At 40.3% G+C, this 24,234-nt stretch overlaps 1 protein-coding gene across 1 annotated transcript in view; it reads right to left on the reverse strand.

Annotated features, from left to right (window-relative positions):
- ramp1 (receptor activity modifying protein 1) overlaps positions 1-21,714 on the reverse strand; it is a 62,626-nt gene extending 40,912 nt beyond the window's left edge. Inside the window, exon 1 of the mRNA XM_022741071.1 lies at positions 21,506-21,714. Within this exon, the coding sequence (XP_022596792.1) occupies positions 21,506-21,563 (58 nt within the window). The 5' untranslated portion in view covers positions 21,564-21,714. The remainder of the gene's footprint in view (positions 1-21,505) is intronic.
- Positions 21,715-24,234: the final 2,520 nt, after the last annotated feature.

Consider the following 24,234-nt stretch of genomic DNA (forward strand, 5'->3'; position numbering starts at 1 on the left):
ACTATCTTGTATCTACATGATCCACAGTTTGTCTCCTCATACATGAGACAGAAGGGTGTGTGAGTATCCTGGCGAATCCTACTTTTATTAAATATTTTTTATGAATCATGTTTTGATCATGAGATTAAGCAGTCCTGGGAAACTCTGTGATGCCCGTGTAACATACTGTGGATTTACTTTAATATTGCAGTTTAAACTTGGCCTATTATACAACACATTCTCCAAAAGTCCCAGTATGAACTTTGTTTGTCTCTATCATTAAGCATCTCTCTGACTTTTTTGTGCTGAGAGTAGACAGGAGTCTGGCCTGAATTTCCTGCTGGAATAAATAAATAAAAATAAAATTCAAATATGATGTTACATTGCATGAATAATTGAATGTTATCTGTGTTTCTAAATGCTTTTAAAAGGTTGAGATAATGTGACACACAGGGAAAACCTGTGGAAATAAATGTGCCTTGTATGCCCTAAATAATCACAAAAAATGTGTTGATTACCATCGTATCTGATATATATGTATATATATAAATATATATATATATATATACATATATAGAGGTGTAGATGGCTAAAGAGGTGCTCTATGATTGGCACTATGAAGTGGTTTCAGCTTAGAGTTCGACATCACTGGTTTGAAAAGTGTTGAAGAAATTAGAGTTTTATTTGTTGTAATTCAAATCTGACTCTGTCTCCCTTACTGGAACCAACAGGCCCTCCTGGACTTATCAAACCATATCAAATGCCCCGCATTAGACCAGGCAAGAAGGCACAATAATAAATGACTGCATGGTTTCTATCATATCAACATGACCTGTGGAAGTAAATGAGATTTTTATCACAGGGATTAGGCTCGAGGGATGGTTAGCTATCCAACGTAAAACCATTTTAATGACATTTATAATTGATTTGGTTTTTAATAAAAGTAGAGAGAGAGGGAGAGAGTGAGAGATTCCTGCAGTGTAATTGGTTTGACAAAAATCTTTCCGGAATGGGACGTCCCTCTAGAACAACAGTATGCCAGAGACAGACGTATAAAGAACATTACCAGCAAGACTAGCTGAAACTAGCCCAATTAAGCACGTAATCCTCTCTGTCTCTGTTTATATCTCTTGTTTGCTCTGCCTGCAGTGAAACAGTGAAGATACACCACAGAGACGGTTCGTTATCATATCATTATTATATTTATCATATATTATTATCATCATTACAGAGAAAGAGCATTGCCCCATGTGTAAAAATTTAAAAATAGAATATAGAGGCAGTGTGTTACGTTTTTAATCAAAACAACTCATGAGTATATTTCTTGCAATGTCACCATTTGAATAAACGAAGGCCAGGCTGGTTAAAATCAGACACATAAACTTAAGAGTGAAGCTTCAAACAGTGTGTTGGAGAGCACAGGGTGTTTCTCCTCTCTTTCAACCACAAATGATTAAAGTTGGACGTATGAATCCTGTTTTCTTTAATTAGTGCATTTTAATGTAATGTCCACTCAGCCCAAGCGGCTGATGATATTGATTCTGGCACATTTACTACACTTGTCAGCTCTGCATCTTTCGTGGTTTTCTGGAGCTACATGCAAATCAGGGTCCAGAAGGCGGTGGTACATGCACATGAAGCTTTTTGGTAACTGCCAAAAATACCAGAAGAAGATGATCTTATGCACTTTAGCAGTTTAGTGACAACAATAACAGTTTAGCTAGTGTTAGTTTACGACCATCCATGAACGAATGAGTGAGGGCTACTAAAGTTAGATTATCTACTCAGGCTCTCACACCACTCCCTCACACACACACTGCACTGATTAGGGATCATAACACTACAACAACTTGGTGCAACTTCTAATCGCATTAATTTAAATATCTGGAGCAACTTTTTTCAGTCACTTTAATGAGACAGGGAGAACAACAGCTAACTTCAGGGTAATTTAGGTAGGTAGCAGTCAAACTTATGTGTGTATCTTGGAGAGATGGGTGCATTTAGACCTTTTCAACATTTGGTTTGAATGTGTCTTAAATTACCAGCAGAGCAATCTGATTTCAATCCCTTCTGAATGATTCATGGCCACTTTGTGACGTCTGCTGGAAAAATACATTTTACTTGCTTCTTTACAGCCACCCTCATTAGTTCTTCTTTCACACTGCCAGTTTCAGACAGGCTCTGTAATAAATGTTTTTTTATAGACATATTGTATCGGCTCAATGTCCATTCCCTCCCTTTGATAAGAGCATCATGTACACACACACACACACACACACACACACACAAACACACACACAGGTTTGAAAACATGTTTCTCATGCTCCTTAACTGATAGAATAATGACTGAAGTCAGTTTGTGTCTCCTCTCCATCACATTTATTGCATACTGCAAACAGATGCACCTTGCCAACCCTGACACATACACACACAACACATGCCTTTCCACCCCCACACACAAACACTGTACATTGTGACAATTACTGAATAGAGGGTGCGTGTGTGTGTATGTGTGTGTACCCGCAACATTTATCTCTGTCAAGTTGAGTCCCATCCATCACCAGCTAATCATTATAGCAGGCAGTGCTTTCAGCACAGATAGAGGTCTGCCCTGACTGGCTCTCTGTGGTAATAGCATACAATTAATGTAGATAGAAAGACACACGACCATAAGATGAGCTGCAAGATCACTGTAGCACGTTATCTACAAAGACCAGAGGGAACAAGATAACGAGAGTTAACATGCTATGATATGTGAGTCTATTTTTCCGATCAATTAAGACATGGGCCTATTCTATTTCAATTGTCTGTGTTCATTATGAGCATTTTACATGACCTCTATTTACATCCAGCCAATTTTCATTTACAGCCCAGTTATATATAGTGATTAAATTAAATTGCATATAACCAAATAAAGATAAGTTAGAGAAAACATACAGACTGAGAGAGGCATTGTTATTGTGTTGATGAAAGTTAAAGTCATTTTCCTGGAATCTGGCACACAAGCATTATAATACTAAGAGACCACTTGAACTCGGGGTCATAGCTCTCCAAAGGAAAGGTGTTCTTTTGCACCATAATGAACCCTAAGCACAAACAGACAGGTAACAAAGGAAAGGTATGAAAGGTACAGCTTGATGTGTATGAAAATGATATGAAACATTTGATGTGGCGTTCACAAAACGAAGTATTGCCATCATCATAACAGCCAGATGAAGAGCTATCTTTCTGAAGGAGTGCCGGAGCCGTACTCCAGAGACTAAGATCTGTGCCTAGGAGCGTTGGTTTAGCCCATGTTAGCCCAAAACCATATTAAGCTTCTTGGCTAGCAGCATGGCTCTGTTGATGACAATGTCAATGTCTATCTGAATTTGGTGATCCAAGCGTCTCTCCAAGCGTTATATGAGAAATTTGTGGTTTTGATTTATGCCATGATCATGTTTTTTTGCCGCCAATACTGTTCATCTGTGAGTAAGATCAGCTGATCCTCAGTGGATCCTCAGCCAATAATTTTTGGCAAGCATTGTAGATGGTGTATGTTATATCATTCTCACACACATCATTCTCTCGCACGCCAGTGCATTACACTACACAGAACACAGTGCTTCTCACAGCCGCAGACACAAGAGTATTAACTACAGGTGATTGGTTATAACGTGATGGTGAATAGAAGTATTATATGACAATACATTTTCACAAGGTTAAACCTACTGGAAAAACTCATAGTGGAAGAAGTAAATCTGTGACTGTGACGCTTGTCAACAGATATCTAACAGCCTACACCTAAAAGAAAGATTGATGCATTCACTCCAAAGCAAAACAAAGGCCAACAGTTGGAGCCATTTTTGGCTTGGAGCTTTGAGAGAGTATTAAACGATAAGTTCAACATTTTTCAAGTCTGTCTAAACACAACAGTCCAATAACTACATGTATATTGGAACAGGTTTTTCTTATTCTTCCTAATCCACATAATCTTTGTTTTGTGCTCGGACAGAAATGGACTTTCACTTTGCATCATTTGCACAAATTTGACTTCTGGGCTGCACCGACTGCTCAGACGCTGGCTGTAGGTTACACACTGACACACTGTGTGTGTGAAAAACTCATCAGGAACTAAGGATTTTGGTTATGTTCCTGCAGGTGAATTTGCATCTAATCGCGCCCATTGACTTTTTGTGCTTTTACTTGTCATTCTGCTTGAACCCACCTTCAAGCATCATCCAGCTGAAGTCCAAATAATGCCATGAGTCAAATTTAAATCATTTTTTGATTGTTTAAAAGTCAAATCTGAAGTCTTAAACTGACTCTGACATGTTACTCGACTGCACACCTTTGATTCAAACAGATGGTGTGTTGGTTTGAAAAAGAAGAAGACTGCACAGGGCAGCTGTCCTCATCCTCTTGGCAGCAGACTGTAAGAGAGCCAAAACTTTCAGTCAAACAACTGAAACTTGGCAACAGCATCAACAACTCCAACATGAACTGAACTGAGTCCAAATCCAAGTCTAAGTCCGCCATCAACATTTTAGAATCGTAATGTTTGCATGCTGGCGTTAGCATCTAGCTCAAAGTACTGCTGTGCTTAAGTACTTCCTCACACAGCCGCTAGCATGTACGTGAACTCTTAATTTTGTTAATTTGCCACCCATGTACTCTCCACACTCAGATATTCAGGAATAAAAGACAAAAAATTTACAGATCTAAAAATTGCTTCAGACTAGTGCATGAGGAAAACCAATGCTGCGTTTAAAAGACGCAGTTTGGTCATAGTAATAGGCAGCTTCAGGGAAGTACAGCAGTCTAAAAGACACACAATTCAAATATTGTCAATTAGGACAGAGGACAAGCAGAAGTGATGGACGTTCATTAAAGACAAAACATTTCAGCAAGCACATAACAGCCACACAGGGACAGATTTATATACACCGAACAAAGTCTGAGACCGAGTGAGGACAGGATCGTGAGTGTCGATCGATGTTTTGAGCCTCTGGAGGAATCGTGCCACTGGATTTGAGTGAGCAGTAAGGCTTCCTTCGAGTGCTCACAGTCTGAGACAACAGCTGGAGGAAATAGTAGTATTACAAATCCATCCTTGTGTGACGAAACATCTTCAGTTACAGACTGAAGAACATCTTAAATTGGTTACCTTCTCACTTTTATCTTTGGTTTAAAACTTTTCAATGGAGAAATGCCTGTGCGCAGTTCAGTATACCTGGACAGTATGTGTGTGGGTGTATGTGTGCATGTGTATGTGCATGTGCATGTTAGCGAGTGAGAGAAACTGGCAGAAAGAGAGGAAGAAAGAATCACAAAGAGACAGAGACAGCCAAAATAACAGAACATGTCAGGAAGGCTTTAGATAGAAAGGAAAAGGGCATGACACTACACAGACACACACACACATACACATAAACACAGAAAATGTATGGCACAGGCACACATGCATCTCGCTTGATTGGCTGTAATGAGCAGATGCATGCACAGCACAGGCAGTGAAACACCCGTCCACGAGGAGAGTGAGCGTCAGAGCAGGTTTGATTAGAGACGAGCAGAGGGCTGGTGAAGCCACCGAGGTGAAGCGAAAGGCTATAGCCCTGTCAGGATAATTTAGAGAGCAAGAGAGAAAGGAAGAAATTAGCTCCTTCCTGGGTCAGGGAAGCTGTCAACACACACATACATACTCTATACCATGTCTCAACGCAACATCAAGCTGTTGACATGTGACAATCCTGCCTTTGGGAACATTAGCCTGCTCAGAATTTGGATTTTAGTCATTTTTGTTTCTCCTGCTTTTTTAATATTCCATGTTTTAGGGGTTACAGCCAGGGTGAATTCAGGTCTTGGACAGAGTCAGAGTTTAGAGCCGTGAGAAGCTGCTTTTCTCTGCTGGAAATACAGGGAGGCTGGGGGAGCTGTGACCGTCAAGCACATTTATGTCCCGGAACATGTGTTGTAACAGAGCAACTCTCCTCTAAGAGGGTGTCCAGTGTGTGTGTGTGTGTGTGTGTGTGTGTGTGTTTGTGGGTTATCACAGTTAACTTTGCTGTTTGTCAGCCCTAAATGACTTGAATACAGCACAGTTCTCTGTGGGCCCATGTGTTATGACTGATACCTCTAGGAATAAATAGCGTTCACATACAACATCATTTTTCAGCTCCTGGCTTGCTAACGCTGTCATCAGCAGCAGCAGCCAAGCATGAGAGACACAAACTGAAAATGGTTAGCCAGTGTTCTGCTTTTTATAATTGGCACAGCAGCTGATATCACAGTTGGGGGGTCACATAGACCAGAGTCTTACCAATTATGTCTCGGTCAGGGATGGGCCACTGGACTCAGCTGAACCAAAAAATTTGACCAGAAATAGACATTTTTACACACAATATGAATTTTGTTGGAAAAATTGCCTGTATCAGCATCAGATACCAACAAAACTGTATTTTGTGTACATTATATGTACACACACACACACACACACACACACACACACACAAAACAAAAAAACGTAACTTTTATCAAAATGTCAACTGGATTTCTTGAAAATGAGAAACCTTGAAATGTTTATTTACACTGCCACTCACTAACATGACAAGCTAAAAGGTGACTTCATATTTGACCTTTGACCTTTATCCACAATTTTTCCATCCATGGTGTCAAAATCCATAATGCTTCCTCACATTATCTCTCAAACGGGCTCGGCTGGCTGACTCTCCATCTCATGTTACCTAAGAGAACAACACTTTCCAGGGACAACAGCGGGCGCTATACAGAACCAAAGTGAAACCAGAACTTAAAGTTTCTGTTCCAGAAGTAAGAAAACATTGCACATTTGTAACGTTGCATGGTTCACTCCATGTGTCTTGATAAGGATGGTAAGTAAAATGCCCTTAGACCACTGCGTTTGCCTTAGAGTATGGAAAGTAGACCCCAGGAACACGCTTCATTTTTCAGACAGACAGATGAAAGTAACGCTGAATGAGAGATTGTACTAAGTTGCAGAAGCTAGTGGAACAGCGAATAGCCCAGAGCCGACATCGGGACCTCAGCTCTCTGGATCAAAGTGACAGTTCAGTTTACAAATGCTCCCCGCTGGAGGAGGATCAGCCCGTTCCCTTTAGACTGAATTTTTATTAAAAAAAACTGTGATCTCAAAATACTTTGAATTTTGAGATGGGTCAGATCAATACAGCTCAAATCTTTTACGTAACAAGCAGCAAGCCTAGTGCAACATATGCAATCACACACAGAGACATTTTGACGCTGGTGTGTGTGTGTGTGTGTGTGAGGACACGGACACAAAAAGAAAAATCGTCCTCAGCATGATCAACACATGTAAAATGTTTCTGTTTTATTTTTTTCTACTGTTCAAGATTTCTATTTGGAATTTGGACTTCATTGCATTATTTTGCAAACATGTAGTAAGGCGATGGGCGCTTGGCAATGCTGATACCTGGTCGACACACAGCATGCACGATTACACTTCCAGACACACTACATCCACGCTCTAGTCTCTCGTGAAGTGAAGTAAAATGTTCATTTAAAATGAAAATCTGCCAGAGTGAAAACAGTCATAAAAAGGCTCAAGGTCACTGAGCATATCCCCATCTTTTCATGTCTTTGGGATAATGCAGTGTGCTTTTGGCTGCACTCTGAAGCAGCAGTAGTTTGGGGGATTAGAGAGCTCAAACTTGCTGATGGAAAACTGCCATGTTTAGTTCAGGGGCTGATTAAAAATGTTTTGGGTGGGAGTGAGTTTGGGGGGGGGGGGCTGATGGTTGTCTCACCCCCCTGTCACAGCACCGCCTGCAGCTGCTAAAACCGAACCACTCATCCACTCCAGTGCTGCAGTGGAGGACTTATTAAGTGGCCAGCAGTATGAGTGGAATCGCAGAGCTGCTGCTGCTGTATGTCTATCATTTCATTATTTTTATCTTGTTTTCCCTGTGACTGAATTAATTTCTCACATAATTTAACTGATTGTTAAAGCTTTGAAAATATAGAGTTTGATCCCGACACCCACTCCACACTGCAAAAAAATGTTTCCACCATCAGGGTGATTTATTATTAGTTTGAGTTTAGTTTTGTTTTTAAAATATGTAGACTATTATACAAATTGTGTCATTTTCTTTTCGTTTATTTTTCAAATATATATATTTACATATTTTCGTTGCTGTTTAAACACTAAACAAACATTTCGATTTACGTCTGTGTGACCTCCCTGCTGCGTGCTTTACGTGCCGACACAGGCAGTAAAACGGACAGCTATACATTATGTTGACATGAGGACGCAGAAACCTCTCAGCTGAATTCTCTGTTCTCCTGTTCTGCCCTAAAACCAAACGGAGGCATAAATCCTCCGCCTTTTGTTGTTTTGTCCGAGTATCTGGTTCGACACCGGAGACCCAGAGGACATTAAAGAGGTTCTATGGGGTCACATTCCTGCCAAGGGGGCCTCAGTTTCAACCTCCGTCTCTCTCTCTGTTTGTTTTGAGCTTTGAATTAAGTTTATTTTAACCTCCAGTTTCATTTCAAACAGTCCATCTCATCGAATATCTCCACTATGACGGTTGAGATTTTCAAATTTTTTTTTCATACGAGTGGAAATCCTCAAATCTTTTAATTCCTCAGCGAAAACACATCATGTCAAGTGAAAAAAAACAGCCAAGTTGTCTCTCTCTCTCTCTCTCTCTCTCTCTCTCTCTCTCTATCTCTCTCGCTCTCTTTTTTTTTTTTTTATCCCATCAGAGAAATGATACTAAGCCAGCTCCGCTGTTATGCCAGCAGCACTTTGGAGCCAGTGAAGGGCACAGTCACTGCCACAAACAGCTGAGATCTCTGTCTGTTTCGGTGGACATTATCTGTGACCAAACTTAGAAAGAACAGAAGGATGAGAGAGACGGAGACAGAGACTTGTGTGTGTCTGCATGGCATTAACAATGTCTAATTCAGGCTCAGTAACAACACTGGCATACTTGCAGAAGCCGTATGATACTAGTTGGCTGAAAAGGAAGAGGGGCAGAAGGAGAGACGGACAGTAAAACAGTGGTGGGCTATTAAATTAGTGGAAAGTGTAATTTCATGGAACAGTGCAGTGTGTAGAGAGCATGAAAGAGGAGAGATAACACGGCACACTATAAATTACCATGGTGCTATGGCTGCTGTATGGTAGCAGGGGCCAGGGCTCATCTGTGAAATGCACAATAGCTCAAATAAAGACCTGTCATGTATAACCTACAATAACTCTCTCTGCTTTGAAACACCATAACTGATGTCGTACGCCGCTTGCCCATTCTTATTCTGCCTTCGTCTCTCCCCACCCAGCACTCCGGATGTCGTCGGCTGAATCTTTCTCTTCCTCCTCGCACCACCCGTCCGCAAAAGGTCGAGTTTTAAAATTTTCATCAGATGTTCAGATTACACCTGTAATCTGTTCATACAGGGCTGACGAGCTTCCAGTTACATGCTTGTGAAACGGTCGATTAAATTTTTAGGAGTTCCAGCTGACTGGCACTGACTGAGAAGGTAGAACTGAACAGAGCGAGAGTTCAATACACAAGATGATCCTGTTTAGCAGCTCTGCAGTGACTCTGCCCATTAACAGGAAACATTACTCTATCTGGGAGATCATGAAGGATTTTTCCATGCCTGTAATTGTCTAAGCTTTAATGGCAAATATAAACAACAGTTTTGATATGTCAGACATGAGACTCATCAACTGGGTAATGTTCTTATCTTGGGATACAGGTATACTTATGTCAAAGTCAAAACATCAATTATGCTTAATGGTAGTGTTTTCAAAATAGGAGACGTAAAAAGAAAAAGTGATTTTATTACCTGAGCTCAATCTAAAGACAGATAGTGTTTCACAAGCTCACAAGCTTCCACAATACAAGACTATCACAAGGTTTAACTTACTGGAAAAACTCATAGTGGAAGAAGTAAATCTGCGACTGTGATGCTTGTCAACAGATATCTAACAGCCTACACCTAAAAGAAAGATTGATGCATTCACTCCAAAGCAAAACAAAGGCCAACAGTTTGAGCCACTTTTGGCTTGGAGCTTTGAGAGAGTATTAAACGATAAGTTCAACATTTTTCAAGTCTGTCATCAGGAACTAAGGATTTTGGTTATGTTCCTGCAGGTGAATTTGCATCTAATCGCACCCATTGACTTTTTGTGCTTTTACTCCTCATTCTGCTTGAACCCACCTTCAAGCATCATCCAGCTGAAGTCCAAATAATGCCATGAGTCAAATTTAAATCATTTTTTGATTGTTTAAAAGTCAAATCTGAAGTCTTAAACTGACTCTGACATGTTACTCGACTGCACACCTTTGATTCAAACAGATGGTGTGTTGGTTTGAAAAAGAAGAAGACTGCACAGGGCAGCTGTCCTCATCCTCTTGGCAGCAGACTGTAAGAGAGCCAAAACTTTCAGTCAAACAACTGAAACTTGGCAACAGCATCAACAACTCCAACATGAACTGAACTGAGTCCAAATCCAAGTCTAAGTCCAAGTAAACCAATTGACAAAACTGAGTGAAATAGAGCCATGAATTCAGACAACCACTCAACTCGATTTCAGTGCTTAAATTATAGATGTCGCACTTGTACATATATTTATATATATATAGCAGAATATTCTGTTTTTTATGATAACACTGTGGAACTTATCAGTAGGTACCAAGATAAATAAATCCTCTTCAAATGCTCTTATCAGCTCTTAAAATGTAGAATTAATGTTCCATCAGGCTTTAGCCAAACATGAACTTGGGTAGGGGAGGGGATCTGTATCTAGACATGTCTGGATGAGGAGAACTGCATGTTAATGCAAGGTGTAAACAAACTGCAGAAGTCTGTGATCAAATGCACTTTTCCAGCTAACAGATCCACATCATATGTTAATACCAGACATGAATATGGTAAATGGGTTTTGCAGCAGCAGAGTAATAATATTTTTTCTGCAACACAAGCAGAAATCTTTGTCTGTGAAGTCTGTGCATATACTGTATGTATTTTCGGATGTGCATAAGAGTGCTGTTTAAAGACATTTATCGTACGACGTGTGTCTCCACTCGATTGTGCACTCATGAATATATTTATGCACATATGGTCGGAGCAGGTAACAGTTTATGGGTGTGTTTGAATGTTGGCACTGAATGTATTTGAAGTTTAAGATCAGTTTAAACTTTTATTGGAACAACTTACACGTGTTTCCTGGGGGTCTTACTGTTTATAGTTTATTCATGGGAAGAGGCGTGGCAGCACCATCAGGATTAGGAGCTTGAGTCCAACCGGGATCCCACATTCTTAATAATATATGAACTTATATGCTACAATACTGCAGCTGAGTAAAAGTGTCCATCACTTGACATATGGCAGTACAGTTTCAGTCAGCTTACAGCTGTCTGGGGCAGTGGGAGAGGCAGGTATACGCTCTTTGTTAAGATTATATTTTTTAATCATTAGAATAAAAAACAGTAATAAATAAAAAAGAGTATTAAGCGGAGGTCAATAGCATTGACCACTGATGTGCTCCTGAGCCACAGGATTAGTTTTTATTTAGCCATATACCTCCTCTATAGGTAATTAAATATAATTTATGCCACCCAGATCACTACCTTCACTTACAGCATGTGTCGATACACAACCGCAGCTTCCCTTGTTAACACTTGACATCAACTGAGCATTGGGTATCTTGCTCAAGGACACTGCTGTGACATGGGAGAACGCCTGACTCACTTGAATGCGTCACATGAACGTGTTCACACATACAGTATATGACATGCGTGAGACTGTGTGTACTAATTCTTTTGTGTTTTGTGTATGTGAGTGTGTGTGAGACTGTCTCCCAATGTTTGAGAGTGTGTGCCAAGTATGACAGCATATGATAATGTGTGTGGATGTGTGTGTGTGTGTGTGTGTGTGTGTGTGTGTGTGTGTGTGTGTGTGTGTGTGTGTGTGTGCATGGCACATCCGGTGGTTTCTGCTACCAAGGTGCTGGAATACTTGTCGGCTCTGCGGTGCCTGGATAATTGCTAATGGCCATTCCACTATGGACAGAGCATGCACACACACATACACACACCAGCCTCTCTCTCTGTCACACACACGGTATACATATGCATTTTCAGACATGCTTCACTAACTACCAGAGCCTGAACGCTGCTCATTAGCTGCTGAGGCGTGACAGCAAAAAAAAAAAAAAAAAAAAAACTGGGTTAAAGCTTTGCAAGTGCACACACATGTACACACAAGCATAAACAAACACACACACAAATCCATAAGCAACACACCAGTCATGGCAAGCTGCAAAACAGGTTAATGTGGAGGGAGGAGGAGGCAGAGGAGAGCCTTGACAACGATAAAGAGGTCCTCTCTCTTGGCTTGAACACTGCTGGATTTTACTTCTTATTGCACCTTATGATTGATGTGCTGATATGATACACAGCTTGACTGAGCTAAATGAGCCACAAAGACACCCATACAGTGTATAACCAACAGTCATCTTGACATATGAATGGCGTATTAAGGATTTTTCTGCTTCCTCAAAGATTTTTGTGTATAAATTCATGACTGGCAAAATTACATGTTCTAAATGATATGTCAATGTACAAAAATCAACTGCTTTCATTTGTTCCAATTTGGGATTTTCTGCACTGCTTTCCTCAATTTGATACTTAGTCCCCTCCAGTAAATTGGTATGTTATGCATCACAAGCACTGGAGAGAGGGATAATCACAAGACCGCTGGTGGAAGGCAATTCATTGGAGCTCCAGCGTGTAATTCAAGCTGTAGCAGACCTTTTTCTTCATTTGAAACCTATACAGAGGATCCTACATACATTTCCTACATGCCTTGTTCCTAAATGTGACTTATAAGAGAGGATTTCCTTAGATAAATAGGCTGTGAAATCAGATCTGTAGAGTTCACTGTAGCAGCACATGGCATAATGGTGCTGAGTCTTGGGAATCTGAAGTTACTCTCATAAAACGGATCGGAGGAATTAAAGGTCACAAGTTCAAATCCCTGACCTCACACAATCTGTGTGGAGACTAAATGCCACCAGAAATCCTTAGCCTAAAATGCCATATCTATTATTTAAAACCTATTACGATAGGGGAAGATTGACTGAGCATGCTCTTTTCATTACTGTACCTGCTCTTTTCAGCTGCTTGTATATTGTATATGTACCCCAGTGCATATAAACATAGCTGTCATTAAAAACTTATAGTACCACAGATAAGGCCTTCATATTAGACACAGCGCAAGATCTCAGATCAGCAAACACTTTCAAGAAATGTCAAACACCTACCTTATTTAAGTAGTGTAGATCAGTACAATGCATTCTGTATTCACAAAATACAATCTCTAGCTTTCTCAGAAATTAAATGACTTTTCATTTATTTTCCTTTCAGTCTCTGTAAATGGATGATAGCAAACATACTTATCAGATGAAAAGAAGCTGTTCCAGAAACTCAATTTAATTTAATTTATGTTGACTTTAAATCAAGATTAATAAGATTAATAAGATTATGAGTCTACAGCCATGCTAGTGGCTCTGTGACGCCTCGACACAGCAGTGCTTTGAGCTTAATATTAAAATCAGCACGCTTACATGCTCACAATGAATGCTAACATGCTGATGTTGAGAAGATACAATGTTTACTATGCTCACCATCTTGCATATTCATATTTGCTTATTAGCACTAAACACAAATTAAAGCTGAGGCTGATGGGAATAACATTAGTTTATAATTGTTAGGCTCTTGTTTATCCCCTAACATTATTTATCCATGTCCCCTAATTATGTCTAATTACTGCTGTTTAAATAATGTAATACATTGCATCATAAAGATCCCTTTTTACATGCAACTTACAGTATAATATTCTAAATATGAAAAAATAATAAGTTGGTTTCTCAGAGAAAATATATCAATGCTCTTTGGACAAAATCCACACTTTATGATCCAACGCTAATGTCCAATGCTAACATTCAGCAAAATCGTACAATATCAAAGATCTTGTCCGGCAATACAGTTGGATTTAAAAGGCTGGAATAAGATCTCTCTCTTCACGTTTGTGTTCCCAGCAGGTCATGGGATTCAAACTGCTCACCCTACCGTTATATACAGTCCAGCATCATAAGTTAGTTTGACTCCTGCTGCACTGTACTGTAGCCCAGAAGCCACACACTGCTCCTGGCTGAGCAGCTCAGCCTCAGCGGTCAGGAGCACAGGACTGTGCCTGTAAAAGACAGCTCCTGACTACAAGAAGTATGTCTCTATGCCTCATTCACTCCTCCCTCAGGTCTTTGCTATAAATACCAGTGTGTTACTATTTGACCAGTCTGGTTAGATAAATGTTTGGAGAAATCCCTTTCAGGCTTTTTGGTGGTTTTTACATGACTTGTGTGCCATGCCTTGATGTTGTGGGCTCGGATCCTGCACACAACCACTTTGACGTGTCATCATGTACTTTCCGCACAACAAAAATGCCATGACAAAAAAAAAAAAAAAAAAATTCTTCAAAAGAAAATTCCAGTCTGATGCACTGGTTGAATGAACCACTGCGACAGGCTCACTATGTCGCTGTTATGTAAGGTTAAATGTAATGTGTGAGAGCAGCGGCCCAGATAAATGGGCTGTATAATCTACTCTCCGTTTCTCAGTAAGAGAGCTGATGTCTTGGATTTGGAGCAGGGGAAGTTCTGTTCATAGTTTCTGATTCTATTCTTAAAATGGATAATTGTAATGAAAATCACATATATTCATATATGGGCAGATATAACTGACGTACATGATATTAATGACACACTCACTCACTAAAATGATCTTGTGATGCTTATTAATCTGGAAACACAAATGCAAATAAGCATAAATAGATGTATCCACAGTCAGAGACACAAAGCATAAGCATAAGCCTAATGGTGTAATTCATAAATTACTGCTGACACTGTTGGTTAAAGTGTGTCAACAAAGCAAAGGATGATAATGAGTGTATGTTCATCAGTTTATGAAGTAACATTCAAAAGCTTAGCTTGCTCCTGTTTCAATATGAAATAAATATTTTCGGTCTTTTAGTGCTAATCACACAAGGAAATCTGTGAGTTGTTGAAATGGTGATGGTTGTTTTTAATCATTATTTGCAATAGACTGAGTATCACTAAAAATAACAATTAATAGATTCATTTAAAGAAAATAATTGTTTGTTTTAGGCCTAGTGTGTGCAGTGCGGGGTTGACGATGAATGTTTTTAAAGCTGTATTTATCTTTATGTTTATTTTAACAACTTTGCAGGGGTCCAAGTGGTCCAAAAAGCAGGTCCTGTAATGCCACTTTAATCATGACAGCATCATTTCTTTAACCACATGTTGCAACGTTACCTAAAAAACTATGGTTGCCATGTTTGGATAGTGAAGGAATAATCAATAATCAGAAATGTTGGTATTGGATATTCAGAGTCTGTCATCACTGGAAGTATTCCAGGGTTATGCAAAATTGTTCAGGATCAACATTCTGTTTGGTGAGTGGGTTACAGAAATTCAGCTGAGTGGATTGTGAACAAACACACACAAAACAAAACAAAAAACACACACACACACATACACATACACATACACGCACACATACAATGGGTGGTTTGTTCATGAAAAAAAAGTAATTGTGAGACAAGAGTGACAGTTGATGTCCCCCAGCATTACCACTGATCTACAACTAATTAGGACAAGTTGCTCACAGTCTGAGTTAGCACGGGTGATGCCAGACACTCTCTGCACCCCTTACATTCCTCTCTCCTTACAACTGTAGACAGACACAAAACAGTTTCCATTGTTGGCCAATTATGGCTGGGCCTTTGGGCTCGCTAATCCTCTCAAAAGAGTATGAAAATGCATCTTTAAAACAAAGTTAGAATTAATTCTTCCCTAGGTGAGCACATATATTGATTGGAGTGCAGTAAACTGTTTTTGCTGCAGCTAACTGCGCTACGGTCAGATTTCAAAAGCTGAATACTGAAGACCCTCACTGCAGCGTATAAGCAAAACCCTGGGTTAGAATTTGAATTTCCTGTCTTTTGTAGGCTTGGCTTGGAGAAAACATGTCACTTAAGCATGAAACTGTTTTTTGTCACTTGCTGCGAATCTGTGTTTACGTCCCCCATGAGGAACTCTCAGTGGGAAAGGAGGGAGAGAGACTCACTGGGGAGAGGAAGTGTAAGAGGGAAGTTATCTAATATTACACATGAAAAACAGCTCAATCAAAAGAGGGCATGGCTACTTGTGTTAGCTTTCTTCTCATCCTTTCATCCCTCGTTCACCATCTATCTAATTAGCCAAAGTCCAGTGGGCGGGTCTGTCACAAAGGATGTGCATAAACACACACACACACACACACACACACACACACGTACACACACGCACACACAAAACAGACACAGATATATATCTGCACTATTAAAACTTTCACTATCCAGCCCCACCTACCTCATTTATCTCTCTCTGTCTTGTTAGTGTGATTACAGTTCTCATTGCCTCCCCCCCATGATTTATAGAGATTCTTAAAAACATCCCCTTGAGTCCTTCACACCAGAAATATGTGCTGCTCTGTCCCAGCTGAACACAGAAAACGGGAGCCCAGTACTTTCAGAGAGTCCATGTATCCAGATTATCTAGAGAGATGGGACTGGGGACTGGAGCTAAATCCTGACAGAAATGATCATTATTGTCTCTGTTGGCAACATCACAAAATGTACCTGTAGCAGTAGGGGGTCAAAAACTTTCCCTGTCTCCCTCCCTGCTGCTTCCCTCCCACTCTCATTCACATTGTTGCCTTAAAAAGAAATCACGCCAGCTGGTGCCGCAGGATGTCAGCCAACCAACCACAACATCTCACTTGCTGGGAAAGAAGTTTTTGATAAACAGTCAGATCTTTCAACCCTGATGCAACAAACACTTATATATTCAAGAAATATGTAGTAGTTCATCATCAAGAAGTGTGTATCTTGTCCCCTGCCTGAGACTTTTCAATGCTGAGAAAAACTCTGGAAATACAAACACTGAAGGACAGATTCTCTGTCTTAATACTTTCTTGTCATAAGCACGTTGAACAGCCAACAAAGTGATCACTTCATAGAGACTTCCCCTCGGCTCAGATTAACGTAGATTGCTTCGTCAAACTGGAATGATGATCGCTAAATGGAGGAGGTGGTAAATGAAACCACTTATCAGCCACTTACCATCTTGAGATCCCTCTCCAGACAGTTTAAGACCGATTCAAATAATGATTCACGTGACCCTAGCGACCCACATGTGACCTCGACAACTCTCAAGGTGTTAACGACCCCAAAAGTGGTTAAATGCCTGGGGCTACTTATAGCACTTACTTCACCACTCAATCAGACTAACTTCGGAGACTTCGGCTACAGATCACTTCATGGTCAGTATAGACAGGAGGAATATTACAGCAGCTGGTAACTCTCGATGTATACAAGGCACGTAAGAATTTTATCATGTCAGACATGAAAGAATCTGAAACTATCCTTTAAATCAGCTGGAATGCCTGGTTGATTCCGAATGAAGCCGCCCCACCAAAGTTAATTAACTTGAGCTTTTCTTTTAATAACTTTTTTTTTGTCAGACTGGAAGAGGAATTGATTAAAACCTTGCCCAAGACCCAGACTCATTACAACAATGTAACAGCCCACCCACTTTTGCTATGTAGGGGCCTAGCAAACATTGTCCCATGGCCCACTGAGTCTCACACTTTAGTTGGAGTACGTTACGACAACCGTTTCGATTGCTTACAGGATATTCAGTCATTCCAGTCAAACTGTCAGAGTTGCCAGATGTTGTCGCCTGATGTCCCCTGAGTCATTCCTCAAAGTGTTTCCCTTTTGTCATTTCACTACTCTCTGGTGAGTTGCTTATGTGCGTGAAATATTTCAAATGAATTCAAACTGGATCCTGAGCCGTCAAATGAAAGATGATCATGTCAGGGGAAGAGGATTAAAATGCCTCTGTGCCAATCCCTTCATATCCATGGGAAAGCGTGAGGGGGGTTCCTTCCTCCTTTATCCATTCGGTACTCATTGACCAAAAAATTAACAGAGAAAATTACAGTGCCTGTATGAACGGCGGACTAAAAGTTTCCTAGATGGATAAATGAACTGTCTGAATGGGAATAATTATTCAGGGAGCTTGGGAAGTAGAATTCTTTTGAAAAGTGATTTTTTTTTAGGAACAAAACTTTCAAAATTGCTGCTTTAGATGGCGATGTGGTGTAACAGTAATGAGGCAACCTGGTGCTGCTGTGGTGAGTCATAACTTCCTCTTCCTGTAAATATAGAACACCTACATGGAGCCAAAGGGCAAAAACTAGAGGAAGCTTGCCTGAACACCTTTGTCGGAGAGCATCACATCGTGCATGTGTGCATTTCCATTACTTCAGTTGTTCAGATGTGTATTCATTTTCTTTTTTTCAGAAACACTGAGAAGTTCATAATAAGTTTAACTACAAAAAGAGCCAAAAGTGAGGACACGGAGTACATTTTTGCAGGTCTCCATGACATTAAATGCTTACTTTGGGGTTAGCCGATGGGGTTCGCATTACAGTTCAGCTAAGGGTAAAACATGGTCAGAGGCTGGGAAATGAAACCAAGTTAACTGAATTTTTTCCTAAGTCTGAAATCAAAAGTGCTGTGATGTGCACACAGGAGACAGAAGGCCTCCAACATGTGGCAACCGGCGTGCAATCTCCTCTGTGGGTACACGCGCACGGTCTGCAGCAAGAAATGTGTACTCGCACAAGCTGCACTTTTGTCCATATTAGCACTGTTTTTGCTCTCCGACAATGTAGGAGCCACTGAGGATCAGCCTATACCAAGCACACAGGAAGGCTGATGTAGAAGAAGGTGGAAAAAGCTGAATGTGATCGTTCTTTGTTAAAACTTTTAGTTTCTCGATGTCAACACTGTACACCATGTGTGCGGGAGTCAATTTGTTTTTGTGCTCTCCTGGTTTAAATGCGACGGTTAATTGAACATTAATGCATTTTGGAATTAGGTGGAAAAGAAGGTGGTTGGGTTAGGGGCCCCACAGATCAATGAGCCAATCAACAACACACTCCATGTGGAGTCAGCGCAGATGCAAACATTGATGGAGGGTTGTGCTGGGTCTGTAGACCAGCAGCAGAAAAGTGATTGCAGAGCCCACAGCAAGAAGCCTGTTTAGTTGCAAGTTCAAGCATACGATGACTAGACATCCCAGTTTTTCCAATATTGTGTTTCTGCTAGAACCTGTCATTATGCTAACAGTTAGCTGTCCTGCTGAAGAGACAGTCTGTCTTTTCTAAAGAGCTCCAGGAGGCTTACTCCTCCCTTCACAAGGCACCCGTCAATGAAAATGCTGCGCTCATGGCATCTAGGGTGTTGAAAGGTGCGCCCAGTAGGTGTGCTAAGAACTGAAATAATTGTCTCCCGTACTGAAAATGCATATGGTGCGTGCATAAGCATGTACATGTGCGTGTGCATGAACATATGGTACACTTGGTACACAAAAGGCCCACACAGGCACTGCAGGTTAATTCCTCAGCAGTCACCTACTGTCAACAGAGGAGGAAGGAAGTAACATGTTGTGTATTAAAGCTGAACTGACATTACTCTCAGTCACTGGTGAGAGAAGCCCCACTGCAAAAGCTAGTGATTCGGTCAGAGACGTAATGTTTTCAGCAACTGACTGCTATCTAAAAAAGAACAATGGATGGACCTCAACAAGCAAATTCATCAATTATATTTGATATTTTCCTATAGAAATAAATAATAATAACATTTTGATTATGCCTGGTAATAAGCATAAAAGCTTTTTATGACATTGTATGCCATAGACACATGACAGTATATGGTGCCCTAACACATTATGCCAGCCAAAACGTCTGTGTTGACAACTGCAAACAGACATACACTATATCCATTTTTTTTTTTAAATTAATTTTTCTGTTGTTTTTGTTTTCTACATTAAATGACTCTAATGAATGAATCTAATACATTTGCTATTTTCACAATGCTTCCAAATGAATACACCTGCCCTAGCTCAGCTAGAATGAATGAATGAATTGAATCAAATCCTTTAATAGTAAGCATATGATTGTGATATGACCTCATATTTAATGATTGCACAAAAGTTACAGAAACTACACCCCAATGCCTGAATCTAAGCAATTTAAGGAGGCTACACCTATCAAACTGATTTACTAAAATACACTTAATACTGCGGGACCTGGTTAACTATAGGACATGAATGTCAGAGCATTTTATACAGCAATAATTGGAGGTGCTGTTACGTGATCTTCATAACAAATGTGTATTGTGTTGTTTTCATCCTCCCCACGATTAGGGAAATAAAACTTCAAGGTGAGTGTGAATTTTGTGTTTTCAAGCAGATATTTATCTTTGTTGTACTTTTTAGATAAAGCATATTTTCAGTATAGCCACAAAAAGGTTTACCTCCAATCTGAGCTTATGTTCTTTTTGGGGTCAGCATGTTTACACAAGTTTAATAGATCACTTAAAGCAGATTTCCTATCTGTGACCAAAAATCATTCTAATAAAAGAGTTGACTTGTAAGATTAGTGATGCAGTGAGTTGTACTAGTGTTATTTCACAGATTTTGCGGGATAATAAATTCAGTCTTTTGCAAATTAGATCATTTATCTCAAATATGGAAATAAAGAGCAACCCAAAATAAAAGTAAAAAAACAATAGTTATTGAGATAATAAGACAAACAAAAGGTGTTAGTTCTGCACACAGGGTCACACACTTCCTGTTAGCAGTACCATTCACCTACTGCCTATTCCAAACCATTAATCCACATACAGCTGTATGTATCCCTGTCTTTGTTGCAGTGATGAAAGAGGTATCAGGGACTTTAAGCTTCCTCCATATAGATTTATAGATTTTGAAGCAAGTGTCCCAGTCAGTTGCTTCTCCCTCACACCTTTCCCTGGCTGTCAACACTCCCACCCTGAAAATCAATCACTTCCCAAATACACTGCTACTCTTTAGTTTAAACAAAGATCATTTCGTATACACTTCACCACACAGGGGGGCAACGGCCACCACTGATCCTATAATAAATCTAATGTCATATCATAACAAGCCCAAAGGTTAGGTCTTAAACATTAAACTGAGAGTGAGTAAAGTATTTCATGGGGCCACTCGACGAAAAACAATTAAGAAAATACATTTTAATCTGATTGCTGAGTAGCACAAGCACAGGAGTCCCTTATAGTCCACTTCTTTCGTTGTGTGGAACAACAAACTTGCCTTTACACCTGCCGAAATTCACACACCTGGGATTAAAAAAAAGAAAAAAAAGACTATTGTAGGGATTTCCCTTTCTTTTGCTCTCGCTTAATTCACCTTATTAAGCTTCCATGCACATATGACTCTGATATAGCATGGGGCATCTATTTTAGTCTTATGATTTGTCTTAACAAACGGAGGGTATTACCCACGCAAATGTGTAAGACTCACCTACAATGAACCACAGAAGCGTGTGTTTGTGCAGAGCTGCTCCGGTCTGCGATCCCATCCTGTCGCTCTCAAAATGATCCACCGACTCAAGTTTTGGGAGAGATGTGAAGGGGGAGAAATCAACTTACTAGAGCTCAAAGAGTAATAGGTAACACCACAAATGAGAGCTGGGGAAGAAATCCATCTAATGCGGTCGTCCGGTCAATGAGCCTCTGCTGTATCACCTTGCGCAAAACTGCTGGGGGGTGGAGGGGTGGAGGGGGGGAGCCAAGACTCGTCCTTGTTCCTGCTGAACCTCAACTCCCCCGAGTCCTCCTGTCACCGACCCTCTGTCATCCGGACATGAAACATATTGAGTCGTAAAGTTGGAGCTGTCTTCCCAAGCAGCCGTCCTGAGGTTTGGAGAAATCCAGAGCGCGCTTGGTGAATTGTGCAGTGTTGGAAACTGTGCTGTGCTGTGCTGTGCGCAACTGGAGGCTCCAGCCTGGGACCGGCGGAACTGAGAGACTGAGAGGGTTCAGTGCTTCTCTCAGGGACGACACGGCTGTGGGTGAGCGGAGGGGACACGGGACAGACCCAAACATAGCAAATACAGCGTGGGGAGGGGAAGAGAGGGTGATTTGGACGAGGGAGGAGGCACTGGACTCTGTATGGTACTTTTCCATTGGTTAATCGGACACATTCCAGCGACCTAAGCAGCAAAGTTCAAAATGCAGATTGTTGATGCCTTTTATAAAAATAAAAGAAAATTGGCGGTTACCATGGGAGAAAAAGCACATACGGTGTACAGAAATATCACTTCCTGAATTTACACAACACTGAGCTTAGTATGCATAACAGTAGTGAGATCCACCTGCGCTGTGTATATGCAAACAGGTGCAGTGTGGATACAGTGCGTGGATGTGTTCTGCTGGTTCAGGAATAGAGGGTTCACAGTTGTACGACACCGCCATCTAGTTGTTATGAGGAGCTTTACAGTGCGACCTCACTCAGATGAGTGGAGTTACATGGGCTTTAAGGAGTTCATGAGTCAGATTTAATTCATGCCATGATGCTGTGATTAAAGACCCTATCACTTTGTTCAATTTGTCAGCTTCTGTGTTTCTGTCTTTTTTATATTTAGAAGGAGAGATAAAAGAAGATATTTTGTGATTTTAATCATGACACACTTTCTTTTTTTTTTAATTATAAAAGGATGGGTTGTCTTGAACGTAACACTGAAATTCTTTAACAGCTCAAAGTGGTTTTAGCTTTAGCAGCAATGAACAAAAAAAAACTGTTCAGCATTTCTGCATCCACCCAGTGTGAGGATAGTAGAAAAACATCAGTGGAATATTTCACATTTCACTGCAGCGTACCGGTAGTATATATTTGGATCTGCATTGTACATGTGTTCTCATACACTTGTAATTGTACAATGCACTGTGCTGTTTCAGTGGAAAAATGCATGAGATTTTATTTTTCTGTGGATTGTCACAGGAATCATCTAGACAGGTCCAACAAACAGAGACCTGAGTAAAACTATTTTTGTCAGACACATATAGCCTACACACACACACACACACACACACACACACACACACACGAAATAATGTTCGAAATACTGTATGTGTGTAATGTATGCGGGACAAACAGTTTTAATGGTAATAAAAGCATCATTCTCTATGTAGTGCCCTTTTAAAATACATTTGGGTTTATTTTTATCTTTTATTTCAAAGATAAAACTTGTTTGTCGTGTCTTTTGAAGTGTATAAAAGGTATAAAAGGTGTCTTTTTTTTTTTGCTGCAGTTCGCTTTGAACCCAGTGTGAAAAGGCACATTCATTTGTATCGAGAGGCCTGAAGATGACTCATCTATGTGGGTTGGTAAGGTCTGTAGTTTTAGCAAAACCTTTGCTTTTTTTTTTGCACTTCACTGCCAGATACTTTTGTGTGGCTTTATGTTACATCATAGAAACAGAGGAAGCTCACAGGCAACAAAAAAAAAAAAAAAGTGAAATGGTTGGATGGAAAACTCAGCATGTCAAATAATTTCCGAGCATCACAAATATCTGTCCTCAAGAGTATTTCCAGGTGGGATAACACCGAGTGGATTCACTAAGACTAAGCACAACGTCCTAATTTAATGGTCCACTCAGGACAAAATAGTAAAACATTATGGAAGAAACACCAAAGAGTACGGGGGAGAATTTTAGTAGGGCAAGAAGAAAGTTAAGAGGAAAAGAAGATTTTATTATCTCTGTTGAACAGAGTGGGGATGAAGAAAATATGAAATCCAGACCACAACAAATTCTAGGAAGAAAAAAAAAAAAGAAAACAGTTGGCAAAACATTGATGTTCTCACTTTGTCTTAAAGTGTCAGGCAACACACAGCCTGCTGGCATTTAAAACCACTGTCTGCCTGCCTGCCTGTCTGTCTGACCGTCTCCAAGGCAACCAAGTGTAAACGACAGCAGGAGGCGTGCAGCAAAAACGGAGAAAGGAGAGGAAACACAAGAGTGGAGAGTCTGTTGAAAAGCATCAAAGGTTTGCTGGTCAAAGAAGGTTAGAGAAGACATACGGGCGGGATGTGAAGAAGGGGAAAGACTCAGATGAGATGGCATCACCACTGTAAGTACACTTTAGTTCATTTCAACAATTTAATGCAATTAATGGGTGTGACGATCATTACGAGGAGTGAAATTAACAATAATATCCAGAAAGGTCCTTTACATCGTCTAAAATACACTT

Source organism: Seriola dumerili, unplaced genomic scaffold, assembly GCF_002260705.1.
Source record: "Seriola dumerili isolate Sdu_G_001 unplaced genomic scaffold, Sdu_1.0 BDQW01000052.1, whole genome shotgun sequence".
In the NCBI taxonomy this organism is placed as follows: Eukaryota; Metazoa; Chordata; class Actinopteri; order Carangiformes; family Carangidae; genus Seriola; species Seriola dumerili.